Raw genomic sequence first — 27931 nt, forward strand, 5'->3', positions numbered from 1 at the left:
TGACCTCTACTGTCAGCTTAGCTAGTTGGTGACGTGTAAATATTTGGGACATGGGAAGGGAATGTGGAGTAAGAGAAACACCACCACCTAGTGGTGGAGGTTGGGTTCTGCATGTGGTGATGGGCGTTGTTAGACTGCAGTTGTAAACATGGTTTAGGTTGACCAGTCTGAGGTGAATTTTGTTGTTACATTTTCAGGTTACCATATGTGTGTGTTTATACGTGTACCGAGCAGTGTGTACTGCTTGCTTGTTGTTTTTCTATAAAACAAAAAAACAAATATCACCACATTTATTAATCACTGGCTTCACACGCACACGCGCACACGCGCACACACACACACACACACACACACACACACACACAGTGGGCCAAATATGTGTATTCAAATGTGATTTAACACACACAGAATGAAGACCTATCGTCTACAGTCCACTCTTGGTTATAAGACCACACAACAGCCCATAGACTCCTCTACTTCACTAAATCCTATTGTGAAGTATGGAGCTGTAATATGGGTCAAGGACACTCACTTACACAGCAACAGTACTCATAAAAGTCACTTGTATTACAGACAATTAACTTGAAACCCACTGATGGATTGACTGACACTTCCGACACCACTCTACAACATTCAGATCAAAAGCCATAAAAGGACAGTTCAAATGGGACATGAGAGAATTTGGCCACCTGTCTGGATGCCAGTCCCCTTTAGCCTGATAAAAATTGCATTCCATCAATCTTACAGCCTTGAGGGGAGCCAGATACTACTTTAAGTGGATGAGGTTTGTCCATTTGGCCTAATATTGACATCCAGTATTTCCTCTAACATAGACCACAGTAGTCACTGTGTAAAGCTCTCGACACACGGAGAGCTGTTGGGACTAGGGCTGATGGGGGTTAGAGTATTGCTCAGCACCCACTCACCTCTAGCCAATAGAACTTAATATGGATCTAGATGGACTGGATGGGTGTATCAGCAATATGGTGAACATACTTAGCCCATCACAGGGCTAAGTGGAGCTATCACCAATTTCAATATTGCAAAACAAAATAAACAGTCCAAATCAAACCTCTCAGATCTACAAGAAATGCCCCCACCACCAGAAGCAGGAAATGCGGCAGAATTTAGCAGTCCTAGTTGTGGGAGTCCATTTGGGATTGGTAACAGGAGTCCTCTTCTCAGACCCTGGCTATGTCACAAACAGGCACCCGATTCCCTACATAGTAAACTACTCTATAGGAAATAGGGTGCCACTTCTCTTTAAAATCTCTTCACTGAGAAGACGAGGCCATGTCTGCTGAGGCGGTTGATGAGAGTGGTCCTGGCAAACGCTGCTCCTGGACTGCATGTACACTCCTTCTCTGTCAACCACAGCACAAGGTTTAGTTCTCGGTCCTGTATCTGTTTACATTATCGTGTGTCTACCTTTACAATGTCATGAGAGAGACTTGATAGGAAGGAATTGTGGTTCGTTCAGAATGGTGATAGTTGCCTGTACCATAGCGACAGGCGTGGCTACATAGCCAGGCTCTGTGGACCAATCAAAGTCAACATAGTTAATCAACACAAATGATGTGCACCAATGATAATCAAGACGTAGATGAATAATAATAATAATAATAATAAGCAAAAAACTGTGTGGACACTGGACAGACCATGAACAGGCACAACCCTGACATGCATTACTAGCAAACCAAACCAACACACCAACCAGACTGAGCCAACCTGCTCCATGTTTCTGGGTACAGATCCTAGCGTTGGGTCTTCCCTGAGAGGGGTGCAGAGCCTCAGCATAACCATACCTGAAAAACAGACTGAAAGATGTTCCCTCCATCTACTAGCCTCCACTTCCATAAACTGATCAAATGAATAAAGTGCCTTATTTTAAATAATAATGAATAAAATATGTTTATAGTTATCTAATCAACAGTCTACAATGCCTGCATCCAAAACTTGAATAAGCATAAAAAATTTATGGCGGTTCTTCTCACTAGACACATGGGTGACTGGACCATTCATATAAATGTCTCATCAGGCCTGAGTCGACTACAGGGCCTGCTTCCTGCTGGCTCCAGCCTTGGTGAACACGCCAAAGGAGAACTCTGGAAACTGAGGAGCAGAAAAATCAACCAATTAACTGGAAAATTTAGCTCATTACCTTAATGTCCAATACAGATCATTTCTTCTTGTTATCGTTTTCCAGTACAGTAACTGTGTGCTATATTCACACAGATCTGACAGCTGTAGAGGTTATCTCAGCGAGGGGCTCACAGTTCGATGAAGAGGAGGCTATTCATTTGTCTCGTCTCTCTACTCTGCCCTTCTTTCACTGCCCTTAATATAGTCAACCAACTGTGACTGTATAGTAACCAAGCTACCTGATTAAGCTAATTACCACACACATCTAATGTGGAAAAATACACTGGATGTGCCAATATGGACTCTGGTCAAAAGTAGTGCACTATGTACTGTAATGAATAGGGTGTTAGGCCCTGGTCAAAAGTAGTGCACTATGTACTGTAATGAATAGGGTGTTAGGTCCTGGTCAGAAGTAGTGTACTATGTACTGTAATGAATAGGGTGTTAGGCCCTGGTCAGAAGTAGTGTACTATGTACTGTAATGAATAGGGTGTTAGGCCCTGGTCAGAAGTAGTGTACTATGTACTGTAATGAATAGGGTGTTAGGCCCTGGTAAGAAGTAGTGTACTATGTACTGTAATGAATAGGGTGTTAGGCCCTGGTCAGAAGTAGTGTACTATGTACTGTAATGAATAGGGTGTTAGGCCCTGGTCAGAAGTAGTGTACTATGTACTGTAATGAATAGGGTGTTAGGCCCTGGTCAGAAGTAGTGTACTATGTACTGTAATGAATAGGGTGTTAGGCCCTGGTCAGAAGTAGTGCACTATGTACTGTAATGAATAGGGTGTTAGTGCACTACTTCTGACCAGGGCCTATGTAGAGTATAGGAGCTTCTTTCCTGGGCCGAACTTCCCAAGGAACCAAAACAGCAGGCTGCCACAGAACATCTTTATCAACCACCAGATGCCACCAACACCTACATGCACAGAGTACTGGACCTGGGGAGGGAGGGAGGGAGGGAGGGAGGGAGGGAGGGAGGGAGGGAGGGAGGAGAGAGGAGGGAGGGAGAGAGAGGGAGAGAGAGAGAGAGGAGAGGGGGAGAGAGGGAGAGAGAGAGAGAGGGAGAGAGAGAGGGAGAGAGAGAGGGAGAGAGGGAGAGAGGGAGGGAGGGAGGGAGGGAGGGAGGGAGGGAGGGAGGGAGGGAGGGAGGGAGGGAGGGAGGGAGGGAGGGAGGGAGGGAGGGAGGGAAAGGGAGAGAGAGGGAGGGAGGGAGAGAGAGAGGAAAGGGAGGGAGGGAGAGAGAGAAGAGGGAGAGAGAGGGAGGGAGGGAGAGAGAGAGGAAAGGGAGGGAGGGAGGGGAGGAGAGGGAGGGGAGGGAGGGAGGGAAAGGGAGAGAGAGGGAGGGAGGGAGAGAGAGAGGAAAGGGAGGGAGGGAGAGAGAGAAAGGGAGAGAGAGGGAGGGAGGGAGAGAGAGAGGAAAGGGAGGGAGAGAGAGAGGAAAGGGAGGGAGGGAGGGAGGGAGGGAGGGAGGGAGGGAGGGAGGGAGGGAGGGAGGAGGGAGGGAGGGAGGGGAGGGAGGGAGAGAGGGAGAGAGAGAGAAAATCTATTTGAATAACATTTAACACCTGTATGCTCCTGTAAGCTACTGATGCCAGGTGAAAGGTACAGTAGAGGTAGGACACATCACAGACATTATACTCCCTAGTGCAGCGTTGTTGTCCAGAACCAGTGTTGAGATGCCCCACAGACATAATGAGGAGAGAAACATGAGGAATCACTTGAGACTGCTGTATGACTCATTATCATCTAGCTCTCTCCACATGAAGAAAGACACGGGTTGTTAACAATCTTTTTTCTCTCCACATTGGATGTTTGTGAATAAATGAGGCAGTAGTTTCATCAGAAGCTAGTAATTAAAAAAATATGTGAACGGTCACTGTTGCTTGACCTAATTAGCTGTAGTGAAAGCAGGGACGGGGAGAGAGATGAAGATACTGAGGTAGACTATGGACGTGACAGGAGTTCGACCTATAATATAATAAGACATGCCATTAAGTGGACGCTTTTATCGCATGAATTACAGTCATGCGTGCATATATTTTACATACTGGTGGTCCCGGGAATCGAACACACTAACCTGGCGCTGCAAGCACCATACTCGACCAACTGAGCTACAGAGGACCACCTACCTAAGTGGGTACAGTATGCAGCAGTAGATGGGCTTGAACTGTGGGCTTGGTATTGAGTAGGTTGGGTAGCCATGATGGATAAAATACCGGCTAAAGAAGGGGTAGCCAGGTTACCAGTCCATTTCTGCTTTGGCAAAACTGGTGAAAACAGCTACTCATCAGCAAGACAACAATGTAGCATTATTGAGTAATTGAATGCAGGCAGACTGAGTCAGGTCCAGAGGGTCAAGGTTTGTTGTTGTGTTACATCTTAATGTTGACTCCTCCTCATACAGGAAGCGCTGGGATCTCCTGACCACCCATGAGTCTGAGCCAATGAAGGATATGGCATGCTGGACAATCTGCTTACTGAGGAACAGGCTAGCCCTGAGGAATACACACACACACACACACACACACACACACACACACACACACACACACACACACACACACACACACACACACACACAGACACACGGTCATTGTACTTCCAAATACACTCGATTTGCACCATCACCCACAGAATTCAACACAGACAGATGCCATTAACTAATTTCATCTATACTGATAGACTAGTCCTCTAAATCCACTTCAGCATTGCCAAGAACCGACTGTCCCATACCAATAAAATGCAGTTACTTTGAATGGGAATGCCAATACCTCTTCTTGACTTTGGCTCCTACGATGGGGAGAGGTTGGTGGCCAAATTTCTTCCTCAGCTTTCTCAGGGAGCCGCTGTCTGCAAAGCCGTAGATGGCTGACTTCCATGTCACAGCCTCCTTACAGGGAAGGAAGGAGCATCTCTTTAGCCAAGTCACCATCACAACAAACTGTTAAAGAGATACTTCACTTCAAAAATTCAGTCTGTCAGAATTCACCATGGCAACAAACATATTTTTAAGGGATAGTCCACCCCTAAACAAAAGATTGGCTGATATGTTCAGACCTCAAAAGTGGTTTATGAGACCACATCCCATTTGTTGTGTCGAATAAAATGATGAAATAGACGGTGCCTATAGTTCGTTTTCATTCAGGCAAATAGCTGGATCTCCAAAATATGATGTGGACCTTGGACTCATCTCAACATTAGATCTAAAAACATCTTACAAGCTTTGATTTTTAAGTGAACTTTAAATACTTTAATGTAAGACTACATTTCCCATAATGGATCTGTGGGAAACAGGAAGTGAGAGCTGTCTACCGCAAAGCTGTCAGTGTTCCTGTAAACAGATATGACACAGGGTTATTATGTGTCCTTTACTGAAGGAAAGACTGAACTAGTACACAGATAGAAACCTCATCGGAAACCAACAAGAATACTGATGCAGTGAGCTCATAGTGCCTGTTTGAAATGCAGCTAAAAACAAAAACATCTTGTTTGCCAAAATGGTGCTGTAATTCATAATAGATAACAGGAAAAACACCAGTATTAAAAAAGAGCCTGAAATGCAATGTCAAGAGCAATTCTTCACAGATGGCTGCCGGTACAAACACACAGACACAAACAACTGTGTTGTTCTCTATAAACATTCACGAACACAGCTAACAGTGCAGCTCTCTACCTTTAAACTGGTCCCTGGTGTACAGGAAGCTCATGTCAGCTGGTACGGAGTCAAATCCACAGCTGCCAATCACACCGCTCTGCTGAGGTGATCCAGCTGCATTCTCTCCAGGAACTATGGACCGTAACACAACACTACCATACAAACACTATGCCAATCGATCTGGTAGAGAGATATGGAATGCATCCCAATCAGCACCATACTTCCTATATAGTGCACTACTTTTGACCAAATGACTTTTAACCAGACTATGTTGCATAAAGCTCATACTGTCCTTGTCTTTGTGAAGTGTGATACCTTTCATAGACAGTAATAAAACTAGGTTGGTGTTAGAGGCTATCAATCAAACCAACAAATTAATAAAGCCCTTTTTACATCAGCAGATGTCACAAAGTGCTGTACAGAAACCCAGCCTATAACCCCAAACAGCAAGTAATGTAGAAGCACGGTGGCTAGGAAAAACTCCCTAGAAAGGCAGGAACCCAGGAAGAAACCTAGAAAAGAACCAGGTTCTGAGGGCTAGTAAAGGCAGCTAATAGAAACATAAAAACGGACAGTTGAAATGATGGTGTTGTATAACGATACTCTACCTGAGGTTCTCCACTGAAGTCTATACAGGCCCTGACCACTGACTCACCATAAACTGTACTGGGGAGACAAGAAAAGGGGACTCAATAAGATTTGGTGTTAATAGGGGTATCGGTGTGTGTGTGGCCCAGCCCAAGAAGTAGCTCTCATCAATTGTATGCTCAGATTCTTCTGTGTTGTGTTCGGGAATTTAGCCGTCTCTGTGTTGATCTCACCAACCCCCCTGTCACACCTCTAGGTAGCAGAGGTTCTGTTGTCTTTACAGGTCTGTAGGTCTGATATCTGATCCAAGGTTCATTTTACACCAATACTATTGGTCAACTACTCAGATTTTGAATGCAAACAACTCAGATGTTATAAAAGGGTCTTAGGTTCATTGTCTCTTTCTCTTTTTTGTTCCTGATCTGTGTTGGTGAGATACTTACACTCGCTCTCTCCCATGAGCTATGGGCCATGGCACTCGCTCTCTCCCTCTCTGATCATGCTTAGAATAATGCCTGTATTAATGCTTTGTAGCTTAAGCTTTCTGCCTTGTGAATGTAACCATTCATTTTACAAAGTAATTAAATACACTTGTATTCAGAATTCCATTCCCCGACATTTCTTGATAGCCTATTAGTGTAACTTAACTATGGTCTCTTGCATAATGCTAAATCATCTTTATGGAGTCAGATAAACATTTGAATAGGCTAATTGCATAGTCTTATTCCGGGTCGCATGTGAGATATTTATAATATCATATATATATATCCAAGAATACCCCACTACAGTAAGTGGTGACCCCGAGGTGATGCTCAGACATCAAAACAATGTCATAAATTGTGATTGAGTCATCACGCTGGGCCTTGGTGCCTGCAAGTCACCAGTCGCGAGTATCACCTGCTTTCATTGTTGCACTATGTGTACGTGTGTGTGTGTGTGTGTGTGTGTGTGTGTGTGTGTGTGTGTGTGTGTGTGTGTGTGCGTGCGTGCGATAATCATCAACTCGTCATCACCTTATCAAAAGTCAAAAGTATACCATCATCTCCTTATATAATTCCCATATCTTTGCTTTTGCCAACATATTATTATGGTCCATACATACTGATAGAGCAGTCTACTATAATGTACTGCAGTACCCAGGACACAGCTACACAGTCAGCATATTCCTAACAAGCTCAATGCGCAGCGACAGTTTTCCAATTATCATTGGGGACAGGAGTACCTTGGGAGGCTGGACGAATGACAACTCAGGCCCACAGCTGTGAGAGGCCAACCAGACGCCTCCTTCCTCCCAGGTCTCAACAACAACACTCATTATAACTGGCCCCACACAGTTGAGAACAACCAGTCCTTGTTGGCATGGTGGCCCATGAGTCTGCTTCGGAAACATCAGCCATGATTATTTCAACTTCAGTCCTTTAATAGCTCTGGCTTACCTGGAAACTGAGATCAAAGTTGTCCTGAATGCATCAACTGGTTAAAACACCCACATTTACAGTGAATCATAGTAGCTTAATAAAATAAGCATTTAGACTGATCATACAGTTTGGAAACATTTGCGTTGTAAGACCAGTTTGCACTGTTGAGTCACAAGGCAGTGGGATCAGTATTAATTCATAGAGTAATTGGTTTATTTATTAATTCATCCATGCATTCATTTATTCAGACTTAGTCATTATAAATCACATACAGTTATAACACCAACTGGGATTAAACTGCAGTATGCACCCATTTAGTGTTTAAATATTAAGTAGTGTTGTTGTTTACTCGTAGAGAACAACTACTGCGTGTGCATACTGCGTGTGCCTAGTCGTTCGAAGGCAACTGAAACCGTTGCCGCTGTAAATCATTATATAGTAGCCTAGTCAAACCATGCTTTACATAAAATCTTTATTTTACTGGAAGCAGGTAGTATACACTTGCTTCTCTTTTCTGGTTAGGCTAGTGTACAACACGTATGGAGCGTCACTCTTGGAGGCTTGGTTCAGACCTCCCTCCAGCCACTGTCTGCTCTGTCCAGCCAAGGCCCATTTCAGAGACCCACTGGGATCTTCGGCGCTCTGAGCCTCTTCCAACACAAACTGCCTGTTAAAACCAGAGGCTCCGAATATGATAATGTTGTCAGGCCTGGCAGAGGTTACAGTCAACATTGTGCACTAATGCCTATTTACTGTAGCCTAATGTACTCAGTGCAATGTGTAAATGGATCTGGGGGAGGGCAGACTACTGTAAAACGCCCCTAGTATTGACTTGTGTTGTGATGTCTACCAATGCAACTACTATAATGTCAACCAATGCATTTGGTATTACTACAATGGTAGGCGGAATATAGCCAGAATGAAATACTACACCACATGGGTAGGCATAATCTGAAATAACTCAAACTTTGTCTGAAAACATATAAGCTACGCAGCAATCTTGTTTGAGTCGACTGAGCTGTAGTCCAAAGCTTAATAGTATGCAGTATAATTAATACTACATTGATATTTTCCCATATTCATAGTGGCTGGTTGGGTTTCATGGTTTACTGAGACATCTTGTGGCCAGTTGGTGATATTACATATTGAGTGGAGGCAACGTGTGTAGGCTACAACGTTGCACAACTCATGCCAGTGTGAACTGTAAAATAGCATCAACATACCACGTTTTCTTGATATCATTTATATTCCATTGAGAAAACATGTCATCAAAAATACTGCAACATATAAACATGGATTGCATGATGCAACACAATAGTAAACAACATACAGTGAAAATTAGAGGCAACATTCATTGACATTACTCAACCACAGCCATTTAGAGAGCATGAAGAGAGAACATAAGACATTGACCAAAGACAACAATGTCAGAGGCAATAGATAGAACAGAAGTCTGGGACATTCCAATGGTAAACTGGGACTTCCTGTCTGATGTCCAACACAGATTTGTGTGTGCTCTCTGTGCTGTCTGAACCAGCCAGAGAACACAACTGTCAGTCAACGAAGCACTGTGTGTCCTGGAGATCTACTGGGTTTAGATCAGGGTTCTCCAACTCTGGTCCTGGAGATCTACTGGGATTAGATCAGGGTTCTCCAACTCTGGTTCTGGAGAGATACTGGGTCTAGATCAGGGTTCTCTAACTCTGGTCCTGGAGAGCATGATGTGTGTGCATGATTTTTATCCAGCCCTGCAATATAGTCCTCAGATTGGACCACAGTTAGCAGAATCAAGTGTTACTGCTGGGCTGGAATGAAAGCCTGCACACCCACTAGATCTCTGATTTGGAGATCCTTGATGTACAGTAGATATACGTAAACAACGTCTATTCATGAAAGCAAGGGAATGGATTTGTATTGAATACATTAAAATAGACTCATAGAATAAAATACAAATAAAGGACATTAAGGGCTGTACGGATACATGAGCAGCACAACTAGACAAAAGTGCCTGAGATGTTGAGTAATCCGTACAGTACTGAATGTCATGACTACATTAAAATGCATTGCTGTACGAACATTGACCTTTGTTCATATTGTCATACCAAGAGCCATACATACAGTATCTATCATGCATATTTGTACTGATATCGTTACTCGGTTATCTGCAAATGACTTTACAATGTGCCATTTCCAGAGAGCCGTTCTTCACAAATGTGGACTTTCATTTGCAGTGGTCAACAACCGTGAGTTCCTTCAGAGGAATGTAAGAGTAATTCCAAACCCAAGACTCCATGTACAAAAACATCTGCAAAATGTACAACATGTAGGCTACATTTGACAAGTCAAGGAGTCAAGGAGACAAGTCAAGGACTCGAGGCAACAAGTCGGGGAGGAAGTGTCCTTTCAATCCCCAACAAGTCTTTGTTTTTTAATAGCATATGTACCCCAAGTTTTACTATGAGGCTCTCAAATCCAGATAAACATATTTACTGTTTATCGAATTGTATCTGTTTTTCAGATAAACATCTTTACAAATTCAGATAAACATATTTTCTCATAAAGAATTCCAACTGGAATATACAGGTAACTACCAAAATAAAGGAAATACTTGAGTAAATGAGGGATACAAAGTATATTGACAGGAGGTGCTCCCACACAGGTGTGGTTCCTGAGTTAATTAAGCAATTAACATCCCATCATGCTGTCTGTCTGTCTGTCTGTCTGTCTGTCTGTCTGTCTGTCTGTCTGTCTGTCTGTCTGTGTATCAGTCTCCAGATCTCAACCAAATTGAACACTTATGGGAGATTCTGGAGTGTTTTCCACCACCATCAACAAAACACCAAACAATGTCTTGTGGAAGAATGGTGTTGCATTCCTCCAACAGAGTTCCAGACACTTGTAGAATCTATGCCAAGGTGTATTGAAGCTGTTCTGGCGGCTCGTGGTAACCCAATGCCCTATTAAGATGCTTTATGTTGGTGTTTCCTTTATTTTGGCAGTTACCTGTACTTTACAATGCTATGCTTTGTTCCTCTGTGGTTTTGGGAGCTCTTTTTTGTAGCGTCCACAAGTTAAAACAAGAGGTTAAAAACAAGATGGGAGGCAGTGTTCTGGAAACCGTTTGGACTGCATCTGAAATGTCAGTCGGTAAAAACGTCTGTAACTTTGTCTCCTGTTGGGTCAATGATCATAAGCCGGTTCAGTCTCTATTTCAGGCCCTTCCACAGAACATCAATGACCTTATGACCTTGACTGCTACAGTAGGTAGGTTCTTCTGTATGTTTAGTCCATAGACTGCTACAGTAGGTAGGTTCTTCTGTATGTTTAGTCCATAGACTGCTACAGTAGGTAGGTTCTTCTGTATGTTTAGTCCATAGACTGCTACAGTAGGTAGGTTCTTCTGTATGTTTAGTCCATAGACTGCTACAGTAGGTAGGTTCTTCTGTATGTTTAGTCCATAGACTGCTACAGTGCGCTACTGAGTCTTTATCATCTGCAGCAGTAGGTAAGTGACTGTATGTACCGACTGCAGCAGTAAGTGACTGTATGTCCTGACTGTATGTACTGACTGCAGCAGTAAGTGACTGTATGTCCTGACTGTATGTACTGACTGCAGCAGTAAGTGACTGTATGTCCTGACTGAAGCAGTAAGTGACTGTATGTCCTGACTGAAGCAGTAAGTGACTGTATGTCCTGACTGTATGTACTGACTGCAGCAGTAAGTGACTGTATGTTCTGACTGTATGTACTGACTGCAGTAGTAAGTGACTGTATGTCCTGACTGAAGCAGTAAGTGACTATATGTTCTGACTGTATGTCCTGACTGCAGCAGTAAGTGACTGTATGTCCTGACTGCAGCAGTAAGTGACTGTATGTTCTGACTGTATGTACGGACTGCAGCAGTAAGTGACTGTATGTCCTGACTGTATGTCCTGACTGCAGCAGTAAGTGACTGTATGTCCTGACTGCAGTAGTAAGTGACTGTATGTCCTGACTGCAGCAGTAAGTGACTGTATGTCCTGACTGAAGCAGTAAGTGACTGTATGTCCTGACTGTATGTCCTGACTGCAGCAGTAAGTGACTGTATGTCCTGACTGCAGCAGTAAGTGACTGTATGTCCTGACTGCAGCAGTAAGTGACTGTATGTCCTGACTGCAGCAGTAAGTGACTGTATGTTCTGACTGTATGTCCTGACTGCAGCAGTAAGTGACTGTATGTCCTGACTGCAGCAGTAAGTGACTGTATGTCCTGACTGCAGCAGTAAGTGACTGTATGTCCTGACTGCAGCAGTAAGTGACTGTATGTCCTGACTGAAGCAGTAAGTGACTGTATGTCCTGACTGAAGCAGTAAGTGACTGTATGTACTGACTGCAGCAGTAAGTGACTGTATGTCCTGACTATGTACTGACTGCAGCAGTAAGTGACTGTATGTCCTGACTGTATGTACTGACTGCAGCAGTAAGTGACTATGTCCTGACTGTATGTACTGACTGCAGCAGTAAGTGACTGTATCTACTGACTGTATGTCCTGACTGCAGCAGTAAGTGACTGTATGTACTGACTGTATGTCCTGACTGCAGCAGTAAGTGACTGTATGTACTGACTGCAGCAGTAAGTGCCTGTATGTCCTGACTGCAGCAGTAAGTGACTGTATGTTCTGACTGTATGTACTGACTGAAGCAGTAAGTGACTGTATGTACTGACTGCAGCAGTAAGTGACTGTATGTCCTGACTGAAGCAGTAAGTGACTGTATGTCCTGACTGAAGCAGTAAGTGACTCTATGTTCTGACTGTATGTCCTGACTGCAGCAGTAAGTGACTGTATGTACTGACTGCAGCAGTAAGTGACTGTATGTACTGACTGCAGCACTAAGTGACTGTATGTCCTGACTATATGTACTGACTGCAGCAGTAAGTGACTGTATGTTCCTGACTGAAGCAGTAAGTGACTGTATGTCCTGACTGTATGTCCTGACTGCAGCAGTAAGTGACTGTATGTTCTGACTGTATGTCCTGACTGCAGCAGTAAGTGACTGTATGTACTGACTGCAGCAGTAAGTGACTGTATGTACTGACTGCAGCAGTAAGTGACTGTATGTCCTGACTATATGTACTGACTGCAGCAGTAAGTGACTGTATGTCCTGACTGTATGTCCTGACTGCAGCAGTAAGTGACTGTATGTCCTGACTGTATGTCCGGACTGCAGCAGTAAGTGACTGTATGTCCTGACTGTATGTACTGACTGCAGCAGTAAGTGACTGTATGTCCTGACTGTATGTCCTGACTGCAGCAGTAAGTGACTGTATGTACTGACTGTATGTCCTGACTGCAGCAGTAAGTGACTGTATGTCCTGACTGCAGCAGTAAGTGACTGTATGTCCTGACTGAAGCAGTAAGTGACTGTATGTTCTGACTGTATGTCCTGACTGAAGCAGTAAGTGACTGTATGTCCTGACTGCAGCAGTAAGTGACTGTATGTCCTGACTGTATGTCCTGACTGAAGCAGTAAGTGACTGTATGTTCTGACTGTATGTCCTGACTGAAGCAGTAAGTGACTGTATGTCCTGACTGCAGCAGTAAGTGACTGTATGTCCTGACTGCAGCAGTAAGTGACTGTATGTCCTGACTGTATGTCCTGACTGTATGTCCTGACTGCAGCAGTAAGTGACTGTATGTTCTGACTGTATGTCCTGACTGCAGCAGTAAGTGACTGTATGTCCTGACTGTATGTCCTGACTGCAGCAGTAAGTGACTGTATGTTCTGACTGTATGTCCTGACTGCAGCAGTAAGTGACTGTATGTCCTGACTGAAGCAGTAAGTGACTGTATGTTCTGACTGTATGTCCTGACTGAAGCAGTAAGTGACTGTATGTCCTGACTGCAGCAGTAAGTGACTGTATGTCCTGACTGCAGCAGTAAGTGACTGTATGTCCTGACTGCAGCAGTAAGTGACTGTATGTCCTGACTGAAGCAGTAAGTGACTGTATGTTCTGACTGTATGTCCTGACTGCAGTAGTAAGTGACTGTATGTTCTGACTGTATGTCCTGACTGCAGTAGTAAGTGACTGTATGTCCTGACTGCAGCAGTAAGTGACTGTATGTTCTGACTGTATGTCCTGACTGAAGCAGTAAGTGACTGTATGTACTGACTGCAGCAGTAAGTGACTGTATGTCCTGACTGCAGCAGTAAGTGACTGTATGTTCTGACTGTATGTCCTGACTGAAGCAGTAAGTGACTGTATGTACTGACTGCAGCAGTAAGTGACTGTATGTCCTGACTGCAGCAGTAAGTGACTGTATGTTCTGACTGTATGTCCTGACTGCAGTAGTAAGTGACTGTATGTCCTGACTGCAGCAGTAAGTGACTGTATGTTCTGACTGTATGTCCTGACTGAAGCAGTAAGTGACTGTATGTCCTGACTGCAGCAGTAAGTGACTGTATGTCCTGACTGCAGCAGTAAGTGACTGTATGTCCTGACTGCAGCAGTAAGTGACTGTATGTCCTGACTGCAGCAGTAAGTGACTGTATGTACTGACTGCAGCAGTAAGTGACTGTATGTCCTGACTGCAGCAGTAAGTGACTGTATGTTCTGACTGTATGTCCTGACTGCAGTAGTAAGTGACTGTATGTCCTGACTGCAGCAGTAAGTGACTGTATGTTCTGACTGTATGTCCTGACTGAAGCAGTAAGTGACTGTATGTACTGACTGCAGCAGTAAGTGACTGTATGTCCTGACTGCAGCAGTAAGTGACTGTATGTTCTGACTGTATGTCCTGACTGAAGTAGTAAGTGACTGTATGTACTGACTGAAGCAGTAAGTGACTGTATGTTCTGACTGTATGTCCTGACTGCAGCAGTAGACTAAGTCCTGACTATGATCGTATGGGCATCCAGTGTCTGAGCCTATCCAGGAAGTGTTGTACGTGCACAATGTAAAAGTCTATGTTGTGAGAGAAATCAATGCAGATGCTACTGTATGTGTTCTCTAGGGTGCAGTACAGAGCCGTCCCGCCCAGACTGATCACCACGGTTACCAGGCACAACAACAGCAGGATTAAACACGAGTCTCCGCCCACCTCGTCTGCACAGATAAAAAAACATACTAATTAATATTTTGAACAAGATAATGGTGCGTGGTGCAGATGGTATACACAGATGGTATGAGGTGTTACTACAATGTCATTATATTTGTATTAATTTATAATACGTATAGCTTGTATAGACTGTGTGTGAGTGGGGGGGGGGGGGGGACATGGTGCTTGCAACACCAGGTTTGTGGGTTTGATTCCCACAGGGGACCAGTATGTAAATATATACACTCACTACTGTTAGTCACTCTGGATAAGAGCGTCCACTAAAACATGTGTATGAGAAGACAGAGGTTGTTTTTGGCTGATCCATACCTGGTTCCATGCCATCCTCTGGCTGGCTGAAGTGCACCTTGCGTTTGGAGTTGTGTTTGGCTGCATCGGGACCCTCAGGGGGCAGGCCATCTAACGATGCCCTCCTCCTCTTTAGAATGGACACCAGGCCGTCTGCTGAGGAGCTCTGGAGGGGAGCAGAGTGCTGGGAGTCAGAGCTATTATTACAGGGAATAGATGGAAAATCCCAGGCTATATCTGAAATGGCACCATGTTCCCTATATAGAGAGCTACATTTGAGCAGCTCAATAGGGCCACCTAGAGGTGAAATGATGTGTATGTTTGCGCAACAAACTGCAATGATGGACAGATGTAGGATTTGATCACCCTGTTGTTGCAGGAAATGCAAACTGTATTCAAGTTCAAGGTCTAAAAAAGGTTATAATGTTTTGTCATTTGAGGACGTCATTGTCACAACCATTGACTGATTTATTTAGCAGGACTTGTATGTGAGCTATTTTTCTACAGGCGTCTATTGTGGCCCTTTAATGACATCATAGCCTCTGTGTCCTGTCCTCAAATCTTACTGAGTTCCACCCATGGCCACGTCGCTTGGTGTGGCACAGCACATGGAATGAAGTAACAAACACAGCCAACTCCGATTACAGACCCAGCTCCTCTGCCAAGACTTCTCTGGGCTCCCTTGAGCCTGTCCAGGGCTGTGTGTCAATCCAAAATGTGTGTCCCCTCCCAAACAAGAGACAGAGACAGAGAGAACAGGCAGAGACAGAGAGAGAAGAGACAGAGAGAAGAGAGAGACAGCGAGATAAGGTGGTAAACATGAGGCCGTTAATGTCTCAGTGTTTCCTCACCTCCTCCACTTGAGACAGTTTGTCCAGGTCTTTGGCTGATGCTTGGGGAACCCCCGCTGGCCACTCCACCACCTGCACCTCCTCTTCTGGACTCTCCTCAAACACCTCCTCTTCATCCATCCCCTGCCCTTCCTCCTCCAACTCTTCCTTTCCTTGTTCTCCCTCCTCCTCTCCTCCCTCCTCCTCCTCAGCCATGGCAGGGACAGCTACTGTTGACGTGGTCTTCTTAACATCCTCCTCACTCTGTCTTACAGGGTTGTTGACTCTGACTGCAAAGACAAGAGAAGTGTTGCTTAAAGCACGGACACACCGGTAGCGTTTGCCAGCCAAGTACTCAGCACCTCTGAACAGAGTGTCGGACGTAATTTTCAAACCGAGTGCAAACCGGTTCTACATGTAGAATCACACAAAAATGTTATCAGTTAGACGGCCACCGGAAGGGTGGTCCCTCAAACACACCGCGACGAACGAACAGCAGATGAACAGGAGATGATCAGCAGATCGATTACAGTACTACTAAACACATGGCTTCCCAGACACACACACACACACACACACACACACACACACACTAAAAGTACTGTAGATATAGCTGAGACGGTACGGAAGCATCATCTGGCATCAGATTCCATTTTATGAGCCCTTATTGATTAGAACCAAACTACACTCTGAGGCTTTCCAGTGAACAAAGAGGGCGATATCATCAACCTCGAATTCACATCTCTAGGCTAAGTGGCCATACTATAATATTGATTTAGGAATTCATCTGATGGGTTTTGTGTTGACCTTTTCCATGATGGGATGGTGACCTTTCTTTCTCTCTCCCATCACACTGCCCCCTGGTGTTGTGGCTGTCTTTCAGCACCGTGTCTGCCATGCTCTGGAAAATAAACAGCTCTATCATGAATGTCATACCACAAAAACACTCATCTTATGTGATGGACTAAGAAACATGATCAAAATGATGGTGTGTAGTGTATGTATTTTCATACCATTTCCGCACTAAGCATTGGTCTATTACGAGAGAGAGAGAGAGAGAGAGAGAGAGAGAGAGAGAGAGAGAGAGAGAGAGAGAGAGAGAGAGAGAGAGAGAGAGAGAGAGAGAGAGAGAGAGAGAGAGAGAGAAGTCAGAGTCAGAGAGAGTCAGATTGGGTAAACTGATGTTTTGAAGCCATTTGATTTAAAAATGTTAAAGCTAACATGACCGGAGACCACTACAGTAAGTTGGTGTCTGGCATCCAGCTGAAATCTACCACAAGCTACTGGGTCGTTCAACCAATTAGGTGTCTTTTCAGTAGTGTAACTCATAAAAAGAGTTTGAATAAAAAACACATTTTCCCTTCTCAAAAAATAAAGTAACTGGGGTGACAATTTCATCTTACTGTAAACCAGCCATAAATCCCCATGTGCTTGTCGTGTGCAACAGGGAGGGGCAATTGAATGCAAGCTTCATAAAAAACTAAAACATTTTGAAAAAATGTCTAGCCTGTCTATCTCTGGGTAACAGGGTTGTGCTCGACCCGCTCAGTTTTCCACCACAAAACACCAGGAAATGGTCAAAAAGAGTAGAACCAGCTCACCTGCTTTTACACTATGATTAGATGTTCAACATTTCTTTAGAAAAAAATACATTTAAAAAGGAAGAGTTTCACGATATTAAAAAGATAGTTCAGTTCACGTAAGAGGGTTGAACTTAATTATCTTCAGAAATGACTAGGGCTTTACAATGATGGTGAAGACTTGGAGAAATGTTGGGGTTACATGGGTTAAAATCTTCCTAAAAGTCACATAGGATGCACAGAGGGACAATTTTGGCACTTTAGCAAGTCTTTATTCATATCAAAGTCAGATTTATCGAATTTTCCAAAAGATCTATATTAAAGGGCACTTCATTTAATAACACAGGCTTCAAAAATGCTATATTTGTGCACAATGTCTACTTGAAATACCAAAGGGATGCAAAAAGCCACTCATTTTATGGAACGACCCTACTAACTTACCAAGAGACATGGGCGGGGTTTTGTGACTGAAAACATATCTGAGTCTATAGCTTAGTAGAGTAAGTAAGTAAATGAAATGAGCATTAGTTAATTAAGGTGTGGTTTCATGTCTAGACAAGAACCACTAGCGTGGGATGCTTATGGTCAACGTTCAAACATAGGGTATGATCGCACATATTATGACTTTAGCTAATAAATCATGTATTAATGAAAATATACATTTAAATGCAGACAGTGGTTGTTGTTCAAATTCCTTTGATCCCTGTATGGAGCGGTAGTATTGTGGGTGGTGACAGACTGTGACAAACTAAAGTAAATAGGCATGATTTGCTTTCCCTTCTACTGACACAATCAGTACCACTGCTGCAACTAACTGTCCAAGTGATTGTGCATTTAGTCCCAGTTCTAGAACAGCACCATAACACATCAGTAAGTATCTAGCTCACCTCTGGTGCGTCCTGCAGATCTGGCTCAGTATTTCTATGTGTTCCTGTCCAGTGCTGTTGGTCTCAGCTGGGGAGGTGCTCTCTGCTACTCTGTTACGCTCTCTCCACTGGCTCTCTGAAAGCACACAGGACACAAAGGTTATGATTAAACACACACACACACACACACACACACACACACACACACACACACACACACACACACACACACAGTGCAATTGGAAGAATGACAGGGTTATATTTTGTCAGTGATGGGTTCAGGCTGCAGTGACAGAACAGATGTATGGAGTAGAGTGCAGTACCCCAGTCCTCCTGCAGGGCGGCAAGGTTGGACAGGAGGCGCTCATGGTACAGTTTCTCCAGCTGCAGGAACTGCACCGCCCACTGGTCTGATAGCCATTAGCAGCTAAGGAAACCAGATACCACAACAGCCAATAACAGCTGTCCCTGAGGCTGTCAACTCTAGGATTCAAAACACAGGATCATATTAACAAACTTCTGACAAATATATACAGCATCTGGTGTTTTGACGATGACATCACTGAGCTGCTGCACAATTCAGAAAATGGATGACACTATAAATAAATACTGGAATTTTAAAGCTACTCCAGGACATGTTCTGCTGCTCAAGAAAAAAATATTTGACCAGAATATGTACTTTATTATTTTGCAGTTGACTGTGTTTTACTCTGTGTGTGTGTGTGTGTGTGGTGGGGGGAATGAATTGGATTACTTCCAGTAGAACCCTTTTCTCTCCCCAGAACTTCCACACCCAATCCTCCCAAAAATAAACCACCACTATGGTTGCATCTTAGGGAATAGGGTGCCATTTGAGACGCACACTATGTCTCTGGACACAGACACAAACCTTTCACATCCACACACAAATCTCTCTACACCACGGGGCCCAGTTACCATGGTAACATTACAAACAGGGCGACAGAGTAGACTCCAGCTAGTAGACTCCAGAGGAAACAGACTGCAAGGGACCAAGGGAAATCCACCCATGACAGAACATGCAAAATACTAACGACCTCGCCACACACGAAAATACCCCACCTATAGAAACTCAGAAAATAAACATCATATTCCGCTCTGCCCAGCACATCTGGAAACACGTTATCTTGGTTACCCAGAGGTCAAATTCTCTCGCGAACGTTTGTCATTTCCTATTTGACTTCTGGGGAAAATGCCGTTAACAATTGTGATAACCTTTGTGCAAAGGAAGGAAGCGAAGTCTCCTCCCTCTCAAATGGAAATTATAGGCCAAACCCCTTCCTTCAGCTAATTTCACCTGTGTTTATAGGCCAAAAGAGACTGTTGTTTTTATAAATTTTTACAATATAGCCAATTTTGACTTTGTGTCTGTGGAATCTAGGTAATGGGTGCGTGCTGGTGGCAGGAAGTCAGGCGCAGGAGAACGAACTTGGTATAAACTAAGTCGTTTAATAAGTGCTCACAAAACTCTGAAAACCAAAATATACAAAATAATAAAAGTAGGTACAAAACCCGTCGCGCACCAGAACATAACTTGCACATCACATACAAAGAAACAACCAATCACCGACAAGGACATGAGGGGAAACAGAGGGTTAAATACACAACATGTAATTTATGAGATTGGAACCAGGTGTGATGTAAGACAAGACAAAACCAATGGAAAATGAAAAATGGATCAGCGATGGCTAGAAGGTCGGTGACGTCGACCGCCGAACACCGCCCGAACAAGGAGAGGGACCGACTTCGGCGGAAGTCGTGACAATCTAGTAGAAACTGTTTATCATCTGCTGGGAAATCACTGCACAAGCACCTCCTTGGCCCAATCCTGATTCGTTCAAATAATCAATGAAGAAAACCCCAAAACAGGAACTGCTGCTGCTCATAATCACATAGTTTTACGTTGTCTTGACAGATTCTCGCAGTTTCGTCTCTCCACGAGAATCTGTCCACAAGAGATTAGGAAACACTGCAAAAAAAATGGTTCCTTTCCTTCAGTCAGTTGAATGGATCTTAAAGTAACATTATAAATACTGTCACCACAGTTCCCAGAGTGACATCATAAATCACTGGCACCACAGTCCCCAGAGTGACATCATAAATCACTGTCACCACAGTTCCCAGAGTGACATCATAAATCACTGTCACCACAGTTCCCAGAGAGACATCATAAATCACTGGCACCACAGTCCCCAGAGTGACATCCTAAATCAGTGTCACCACAGTCCCCAGAGTGACATCATAAATCAGTGGCACCACAGTCCCCAGAGTGACATCATAAATCACTGGCACCACAGTCCCCAGAGTGACATCCTAAATCCCAGGCACCACAGTCCCCAGAGTGACATCCTAAATCAGTGTCACCACAGTCCCCAGAGTGACATCCTAAATCAGTGTCACCACAGTCCCCAGAGTGACATCCTAAATCAGTGTCACCACAGTCCCCAGAGTGACATCCTAAATCAGTGTCACCACAGTCCCCACAGTCCCCAGAGTGACATCATAAATCAGTGTTACTACAGTCCCCAGAGTGACATCAAAAATCAGTGTCACTACAGTCCCCACAGTCCCCAGAGTGACATCATAAATCAGTGTCACCACAGTCCCCAGAGTGACATCATAAATCAGTGTCACTACAGTTCCCAGAGTGACATCATAAATCAGTGTCACCACAGTCCCCACAGTCCCCAGAGTGACATCATAAATCAGTGTCACCACAGTCCCCAGAGTGACATCATAAATCAGTGTCACTACAGTTCCCAGAGTGACATCATAAATCAGTGTCACTACAGTTCCCAGAGTGACATCATAAATCAGTGTCACTACAGTACCCAGAGTGACATCATAAATCAGTGTCACTACAGTTCCCAGAGTGACATCATAAATCAGTGTCACCACAGTTCCCAAAGTTTAGAAAGAAATACACTGCAATTCAACAGCTCCATTAAAACAAAAGACATAGTGGAGATAAGTATTAGCAATGTGATGGCAAGGATACAGTCCTCATCCAGGGAGTAGGCCTCTGCTATCTGTGAAGAACGAGACATAGAGAGAGCAAGAGAGAGAGAGAAAGAGTTAACATTTGGCAATGTTAGCATATGTTTCACATGCCAATAAAGTCCTTAAATTGAAATTTAATTGAGAGAGAGGGGAAAAAAACACTACAAACCGACCTGCTCACTCAGAATCAGACTTGTATGTCAGGGTTTTACTTAAAAATATAATGTGTTCTCAATATGTTACATAAAGAAATACATAAACTAGATAAAATAATTTACTTTCTAAATTAAACTATTTTATTACAAAGTTTTTTTGCTGAAGAAAAATGATATGCTTGATTTAGCTGCAGACTCTAGAATAGATATTCTCGTGCTTGGTAATGAAGTCTTGGAAGGTTTAGGGAAAAAAGACTCAAGATGGGACTCAGATGTCACGTGGTAAATAACAAGCCGTTGTGTGTCAGATTCACTTATAACATGACGCGCAGCAGAACTCAAAACAACTCTGTAGAGCCACACACATACTCCAGATGCCATGACATTTCCCATAGAGGTCAACGTCTGTTTACAAGGAGTTTACTTCTCTTGGTCAGTTATTTTGCCAATGCTCCACTGAATTGTACCAGTCTGATCACAGAGCAACTCTTTCTTCTGTATCAGTGTATAAGAGGCCCGTCCCAATTGGCACCCTGTTCCCTGTATAGAACGCTACTTTTGACCAGGGCCCATATGGGATGACCATATGTAGGGAATAGAGTGCCATTTGAGACCCAGCCCTTAGTGTATCAGTGTTGCCGGTCCTTTCTATGGGACGTCTAAATCATAGATGGCTCTTTGTTCCATGATGACCAGAATTGGCAAAGAAAGAAAAACAACTACAAGGCTATTACAGTACTATGGGGGACAACACAGTGACAGAATAAGATTAGAACAGTGTACAGAGAAAGGGCATCAAAGAGTATCTGAAATTAATCCCAAGGAGTACCTTTAAAAATGTGCTTGTCTTGTCCTACTGGCAGTGAATTTGCTGATTACTTTAATGAGGGAAACGATTACATGTTGTTGTCTCACCATGCTATCTTTAGATGAATGCACTAACTGTAAATCACTCTGGATAAGAGCATCTGCTAAATGACTAAAATGTCAAATGTAATGATTACATTTCTTAAAGCTTGATTTATTCTCCCTACAAACAAAAACAAAACAGAACGGAAAGGCAAGATGTTTCAGTGGCAAAAAAATAGGTGACAGAAGAGGATGGTACAAAACACAACCAGCCCTTAGGACCAATCCACAGAGGACCAGAACACAGAGGACTGTGTGAGGGTGAACACACACACACACACACACACACACACACACACACACACACACACACACACACACACACACACACACACACACACACACACACACACACACACACACACACACACCTGGTGTAGAGACTGTGGCAGCAGTGTGTGGTCATTGTGTTCTCCCAATGACTGTAGTGAGGCTAGCAGGTCAGGGCTGGGGCCTGGGGGACCACTTCCTGAAAGCACACACAATGTCATGTGCAATACAAAGTTGATGAATAGAGATGCAGTGGAATGAATCGGTGTAACATTTTAAAAGGTATGCAGTAGAATGAATAGGTGTAACATTTGAAAAGGTATGCAGTAGAATGAATAGGTGTAACATTTTAAAAGGTATGCAGTAGAATGAATAGGTGTAACATTTTAAAAGGTATGCAGTAGAATGAATAGGTGTAACATTTTAAAAGGTATGCAGTAGAATGAATAGGTGTAACATTTGAAAAGGTATGCAGTAGAATGAATAGGTGTAACATTTTAAAAGGTATGCAGTAGAATGAATAGGTGTAACATTTTAAAAGGTATGCAGTAGAATGAATAGGTGTAACATTTTAAAATAATCTGTTAGATTTTACATTTTGAGGCTACTCTTAAGGTGTTATCATGGCAGCTATAAAGAGTAAGGACATTCTAATGCTCTAGTAGCAAAGATACAATTTGTGCTTGTCTTTTGAAACAGCTTTAGGTAGGTGACCCAGATATACTACACATACAGTACTGAACGAGAGGTGTGCTATATGAGGAGTGCTATGCTACCTGAGGCAGTTCCAGTGTTGTTTCTCTCCTCTCTCGGAGTCGTCTCAGTGTCTGGGTCTCTGGAGGGGCTGGTGCTCTTGTTACCCATCCTCTCCTTCACGCTGTTGTTCTCCTCCAACTCAGTGGTTCCCAAACGGTGGGTCGGGGCCCACAGGAGGGACGTGGCTGGCTGCTTTAGGGTTGCCACTTACTCGTATTGGATTCTGGCTAGAGACATTGATTTGGTTCAGGATTACTCTATGGGTCACAGAAAACTCCAAGAGCTTTACGTCAGCTTAATAAAATGTGGGATCCAATGTTCTAGGTTTACCAGTTTGTTGTTGTTGTTGCAGTTGGGAAAGTATGAGTAGAAGGTTGTATCATCAGTGAGTGGATAAGGTCTATTATTTCATCTCTTTGTATTCTGGTCTTCTTGTTGGGGTTGTTTGGGGCTCTCCCTGATCCTCGGAAACCCTTGAGCAGCTCACCTCTTCAACACCCTGCTGGATACAAACAGATGTTATGGTGTTAGTATCAGTGTGTGTTTCCAAGCCAGAGATAAACTGCATTATTTCCTTACTGACTGCACTCCTACTTGAGTTAGTGAGAAAACTCAATGTGCAGAAGAGTAGGAGTGAAATGCGAGTTATTTTGCTGAGTGAATTTCTTCTGAGAGAACTCTTTGTGTTACAAGCCTGACCCCGAACCAACCCTAAATTGTATCTTTGCATATGAACGCATCATAAGCAATGGCAACATGTGTAGAATTGCAGGGAATTAGCTTTAAAACTGTGCAAATGTCTCTCTTTCCCCATGGCAAAATGTGTAGAATAGGATGTAAACCGGCCCTGCACACACACAGAGAGAGAGAGAGAGAGAGAGAGAGAGAGAGAGAGAGAGAGAGAGAGAGAGAGAGAGAGAGAGAGAGAGAGAGAGAGAGAGAGAGAGAGAGAGAGAGAGAGAGAGAGAGAGAGAGAGAGAGAGAGAGAGAGTTGACACAGTGTTTAATAAACAACCTCCATCATAAGACCTAGTCTACATGGTAGAGCATGGTGTTTGCATGGTGTTTGCAACGCCAGGGTTGTGGGTTCGATTCCCACGGGGGACCAGTACGGAGAAAAAAATGTATGAAATGTATCCATTCACTACTGTAAGTTGCTCTGGATAAGAGTGTCTGCTAAATGACTAAAATGTAAAAATGTACATTTATGCTTGAATGAATGACCAGAGACTATGGATGGAATGCACAGAGTGTCAGCTCGGAAACACGTGGTGCCATGTTCACAGTCATGTGGATGTGAGCGGGTTTAGAACATAGAACTAGAAAATAGAATGTCAGTTTGAACACAGCTTAGAGCAAGGAGGACTGTGACTCATATGGTGTGAATCCTATCTACAGTGTAGTAGTGGCTGGCCTTTACCCTCCTATTATCAAACCACTGTGACTGAGCATTACTCATAGAGTTAAAGTGACAACTCACAGAACATTTGCACAACGTTTCTCAACCATGTTTGTATCGTCCAACCTGAAACTGACAAGACTACTGATTACAATTAACCTTTTTGGTATATAGAGTAATATATGTAACAGAAATGTTGTCATTTCAGAGGTCTATTTGTTCTTATTGGGTTATTTTTCTTGTAGTCATGTGTACTTTCATTTTGTGACGTTTACAGGACCATGTATTTAAATGAAGGTTACTTTATGTCGCCAACCAATAGCGAAGAATTGATGCTGAAGCTGAAGCGTTCTGCTTTCAAGTGCGTGTTCTGCTCGGTGTAGTCGAAATGATCAGTCCAAGCCTTTCCTGTTGTTTCAATTCATGTAAATACTGTTTAAGTCTACACAGTAACAGTAATAAAAAGGATTCATGCGCTACAATATGCAATTTACAGTATATATTCTCACCTAATAAACAATGTCATGTGTATTATTCGGCAATGAAGATAAAACATTTCAGGCTAGTCCAATAAACGTTGCAGATTCAAAAAGCCATTAATGCGATATTTAGTCTATAGCTTTATGGGCTAACATGCTGTCATAATTATACCCGAAGCGCACTCAATGATAACAACAGTACAAACTGTGGTAGGCTACCTCATCACGCGGATGTATGCGTACTCACACATGCAATATAATGTCCCGCGGTAGATAGCAGATTCGTGGGTGACAATCACCGGAACGGCCATCAACGGTCATACAACTCAATCCCTTCTATTCTGACCCGCGATGTTGTAAATGCACATGATGCTATCATCGTGAGTGTCACCGTGGGTAGTGATTTTTATAATCTGTCAACTAAAACGATGTTCTCTGCGGATCCAAGGTTGTTTACGATCTAATCCGGGACATTTCTGTTGCAGCTCCTCATTGCAAAATATATCATTTTATTGTACAACGGAGGCAATGGGGACATCTTCTGGCTGAACTCTTATATCGCTCACCGATTGGCCTGCAGTTACTGTAACTAGAGGAATGTATTTATATGGGCTTGTATGTGTTGTTTTTTGGCCCAGTATTTACAAAATGTGGGAAAGTATTGTGTAAAAGGCATCTCCTTAGAAACCGTATATAACAATATATATTAGAGAGCTTTGGTATCTTTCTCATGGAAAGCTTATTCAATATCTGACACTTGATATTGCACTGGTGTGTCATCAGTAAAGTAACTGAGTCAGTGTTGTAGCCTACTCCTATATGCATGTGCTTGATACCTCTGGGGTCCTCTGTGCAGTTTTCCATTCTAATTAAATGGTCAAAATGTATTTGAAGAATCCCATGAGTAACTTACTATTTAAAAAGATGCATAGCCTTCGTCTGTGTATATGTAGACAATATTTCTAGAATTGGTGATTCAAAATGTGAAATCCAACAGTCACAGTGTAGAGGGATACGAGGAGAATCCTATGAGACAAAGTGGTGGCACATCCAATACAGGCAGCTCAGTAGTATTAACCCTTTGAATGACCCTCATCATACTGTGTCTGTCCTTTCTAGATATAGTTGCCCTGTTCACATCTGCATTGTTATTTTCGTGGAGATTTCAAATGAGTCCTAAATGACGGTTAAGTAGAGCAGAAAGAGAAGAAGGCTGGAACGGGGAGCGATCTCTGACTTTGTAATGGGCTACCTTTAGAAGTGAACTCTGGCTGACTGGGAATCCTCATTACCTTCCCACTGGAAAACAGCCGTAGCGACAGCAGCTAATGGCTAAGCTGTTGCATCATGTTACAATAATGTACCTTAAAGGCCCAGCCCTGCCAAAAACCGATGTTCCTGTGTTTTATCTATATATCCACACTAACAGGTTGGAATAATATTGTGAAATTGTGAAAATTATGATAATACCCTTTTGGTTTAAGAGCTGTTTGAAAAGACGCCTGGAATTTCAGCCTGTTTTGGTGGGATGGCCTTTTGGCCTGCCTGGTGTCATCACCAGGCGGTAAATTAGTTATTTGACCAATAAGAAAGATAGTTCCAAACCTCTCTGCCAATAAAGCTAGTTTTCAGTTTCCCGCTCAGACCACTCCCAGACAGTCCTAGCAAAATTCTTGCTTGAGAAATTGCTTTTTGCTAAAAATCTAATCACATTCCGCAAATACAATAGAGCACCACAAAAGGAGGTCTTAATACCCATAAAACCTAGTGTTCAAACATGGAAATGGTTCCAATCGTTTTTCCACCATTTTTTCCATAGGGTATATTTGAAACACTAAAAATAAGGACTGTGTTTCATGTAGGCTTACCCTGGCATGATTTTTTGATAACCATGTAAATATCTCTCGGACAAGGTGACTTTTATCAATATATTTGGCTTTATTTACTCTCAGATTCAAAAATGCTAATTAGCACCAAAATAGACATCATGCAAGACTACAAATCCCTGCAAGCTCCTGCACATCATCTCTAGCTGACATCTTTGCTAACAGGTATTGTGTCAATTTAAAACTTGCACAAGACAGTTCACAAAATTGTCCATTTAAAGAAATGTTGCCAATTATTCATTACTAAATTTAGCTAACATTAGAAAGTTAATCCTGAGATTCTGTCCTTTGCCTCAATTCGGCAGTCTAATCCAGATCGGCATGGCATTTGTACAGTAGTTGTTTCTGATTGCCACATTAGCAACTAATTAGCACTTTATTTTTGGATGTTAAATACAGGCGAATATATTGAATAAAGCCACCTTATCCTAGAGAGTTTTACATGGTTATCAAAATGTCACGCCTAAATAAAAAAGGCAATAATAACACAATAAAAACAATAATGAGGCTTTATACAAGAAGAACCAGTACTGAGTCAATGTGCAGGGGTACGAGGTAGTTGAAGTAATTGAGATAATATGTACATGTAGGTAAGG

General features: G+C 43.0%; 2 protein-coding genes across 3 annotated transcripts; both read right to left on the reverse strand.

Moving 5' to 3' along the window:
- Positions 1–1263: 1263 nt before the first annotated feature.
- Positions 1264–8535, reverse strand: LOC106608103 (saccharopine dehydrogenase-like oxidoreductase). Its single transcript, XM_014205815.1, has 10 exons — positions 8336–8535; positions 6406–6463; positions 4914–5056; positions 4533–4637; positions 3706–3724; positions 2966–3080; positions 2059–2117; positions 1729–1837; positions 1443–1533; positions 1264–1351 (listed from the first exon to the last, which is right to left on the reverse strand). Exons 1-10 carry the CDS (start codon positions 8533–8535, stop codon positions 1264–1266), a joined length of 987 nt encoding a protein of 328 aa, XP_014061290.1.
- Positions 8536–14594: 6059 nt separating this feature from the next.
- On the reverse strand, positions 14595–25963 carry LOC106608121 (consortin-like). 2 transcript variants are annotated; one of them, XM_014205859.2, is made up of 12 exons: positions 25697–25963; positions 23902–24070; positions 23592–23798; positions 22917–23014; positions 21480–21510; positions 18787–18873; positions 18485–18599; positions 17031–17052; positions 16825–16918; positions 16039–16307; positions 15209–15353; positions 14595–14886 (listed from the first exon to the last, which is right to left on the reverse strand). In XM_014205859.2, the coding sequence occupies exons 3-12, from the start codon at positions 23677–23679 to the stop codon at positions 14678–14680; spliced, it is 1158 nt and encodes a 385-aa protein (XP_014061334.1). In that variant the 5' UTR covers positions 23680–23798; positions 23902–24070; positions 25697–25963; the 3' UTR covers positions 14595–14677. The 2 variants fall into 2 exon arrangements, with proteins under 2 accessions (XP_014061334.1, XP_014061333.1); XM_014205858.2 differs by having other exon boundaries at positions 23902–24073; positions 25697–25956.
- Between the last annotated feature and the right edge of the window lie 1968 nt (positions 25964–27931).

The sequence above is a fragment of the Salmo salar genome, chromosome ssa06 (assembly GCF_905237065.1).
Source record: "Salmo salar chromosome ssa06, Ssal_v3.1, whole genome shotgun sequence".
Lineage (NCBI taxonomy): Eukaryota > Metazoa > Chordata > Actinopteri > Salmoniformes > Salmonidae > Salmo > Salmo salar.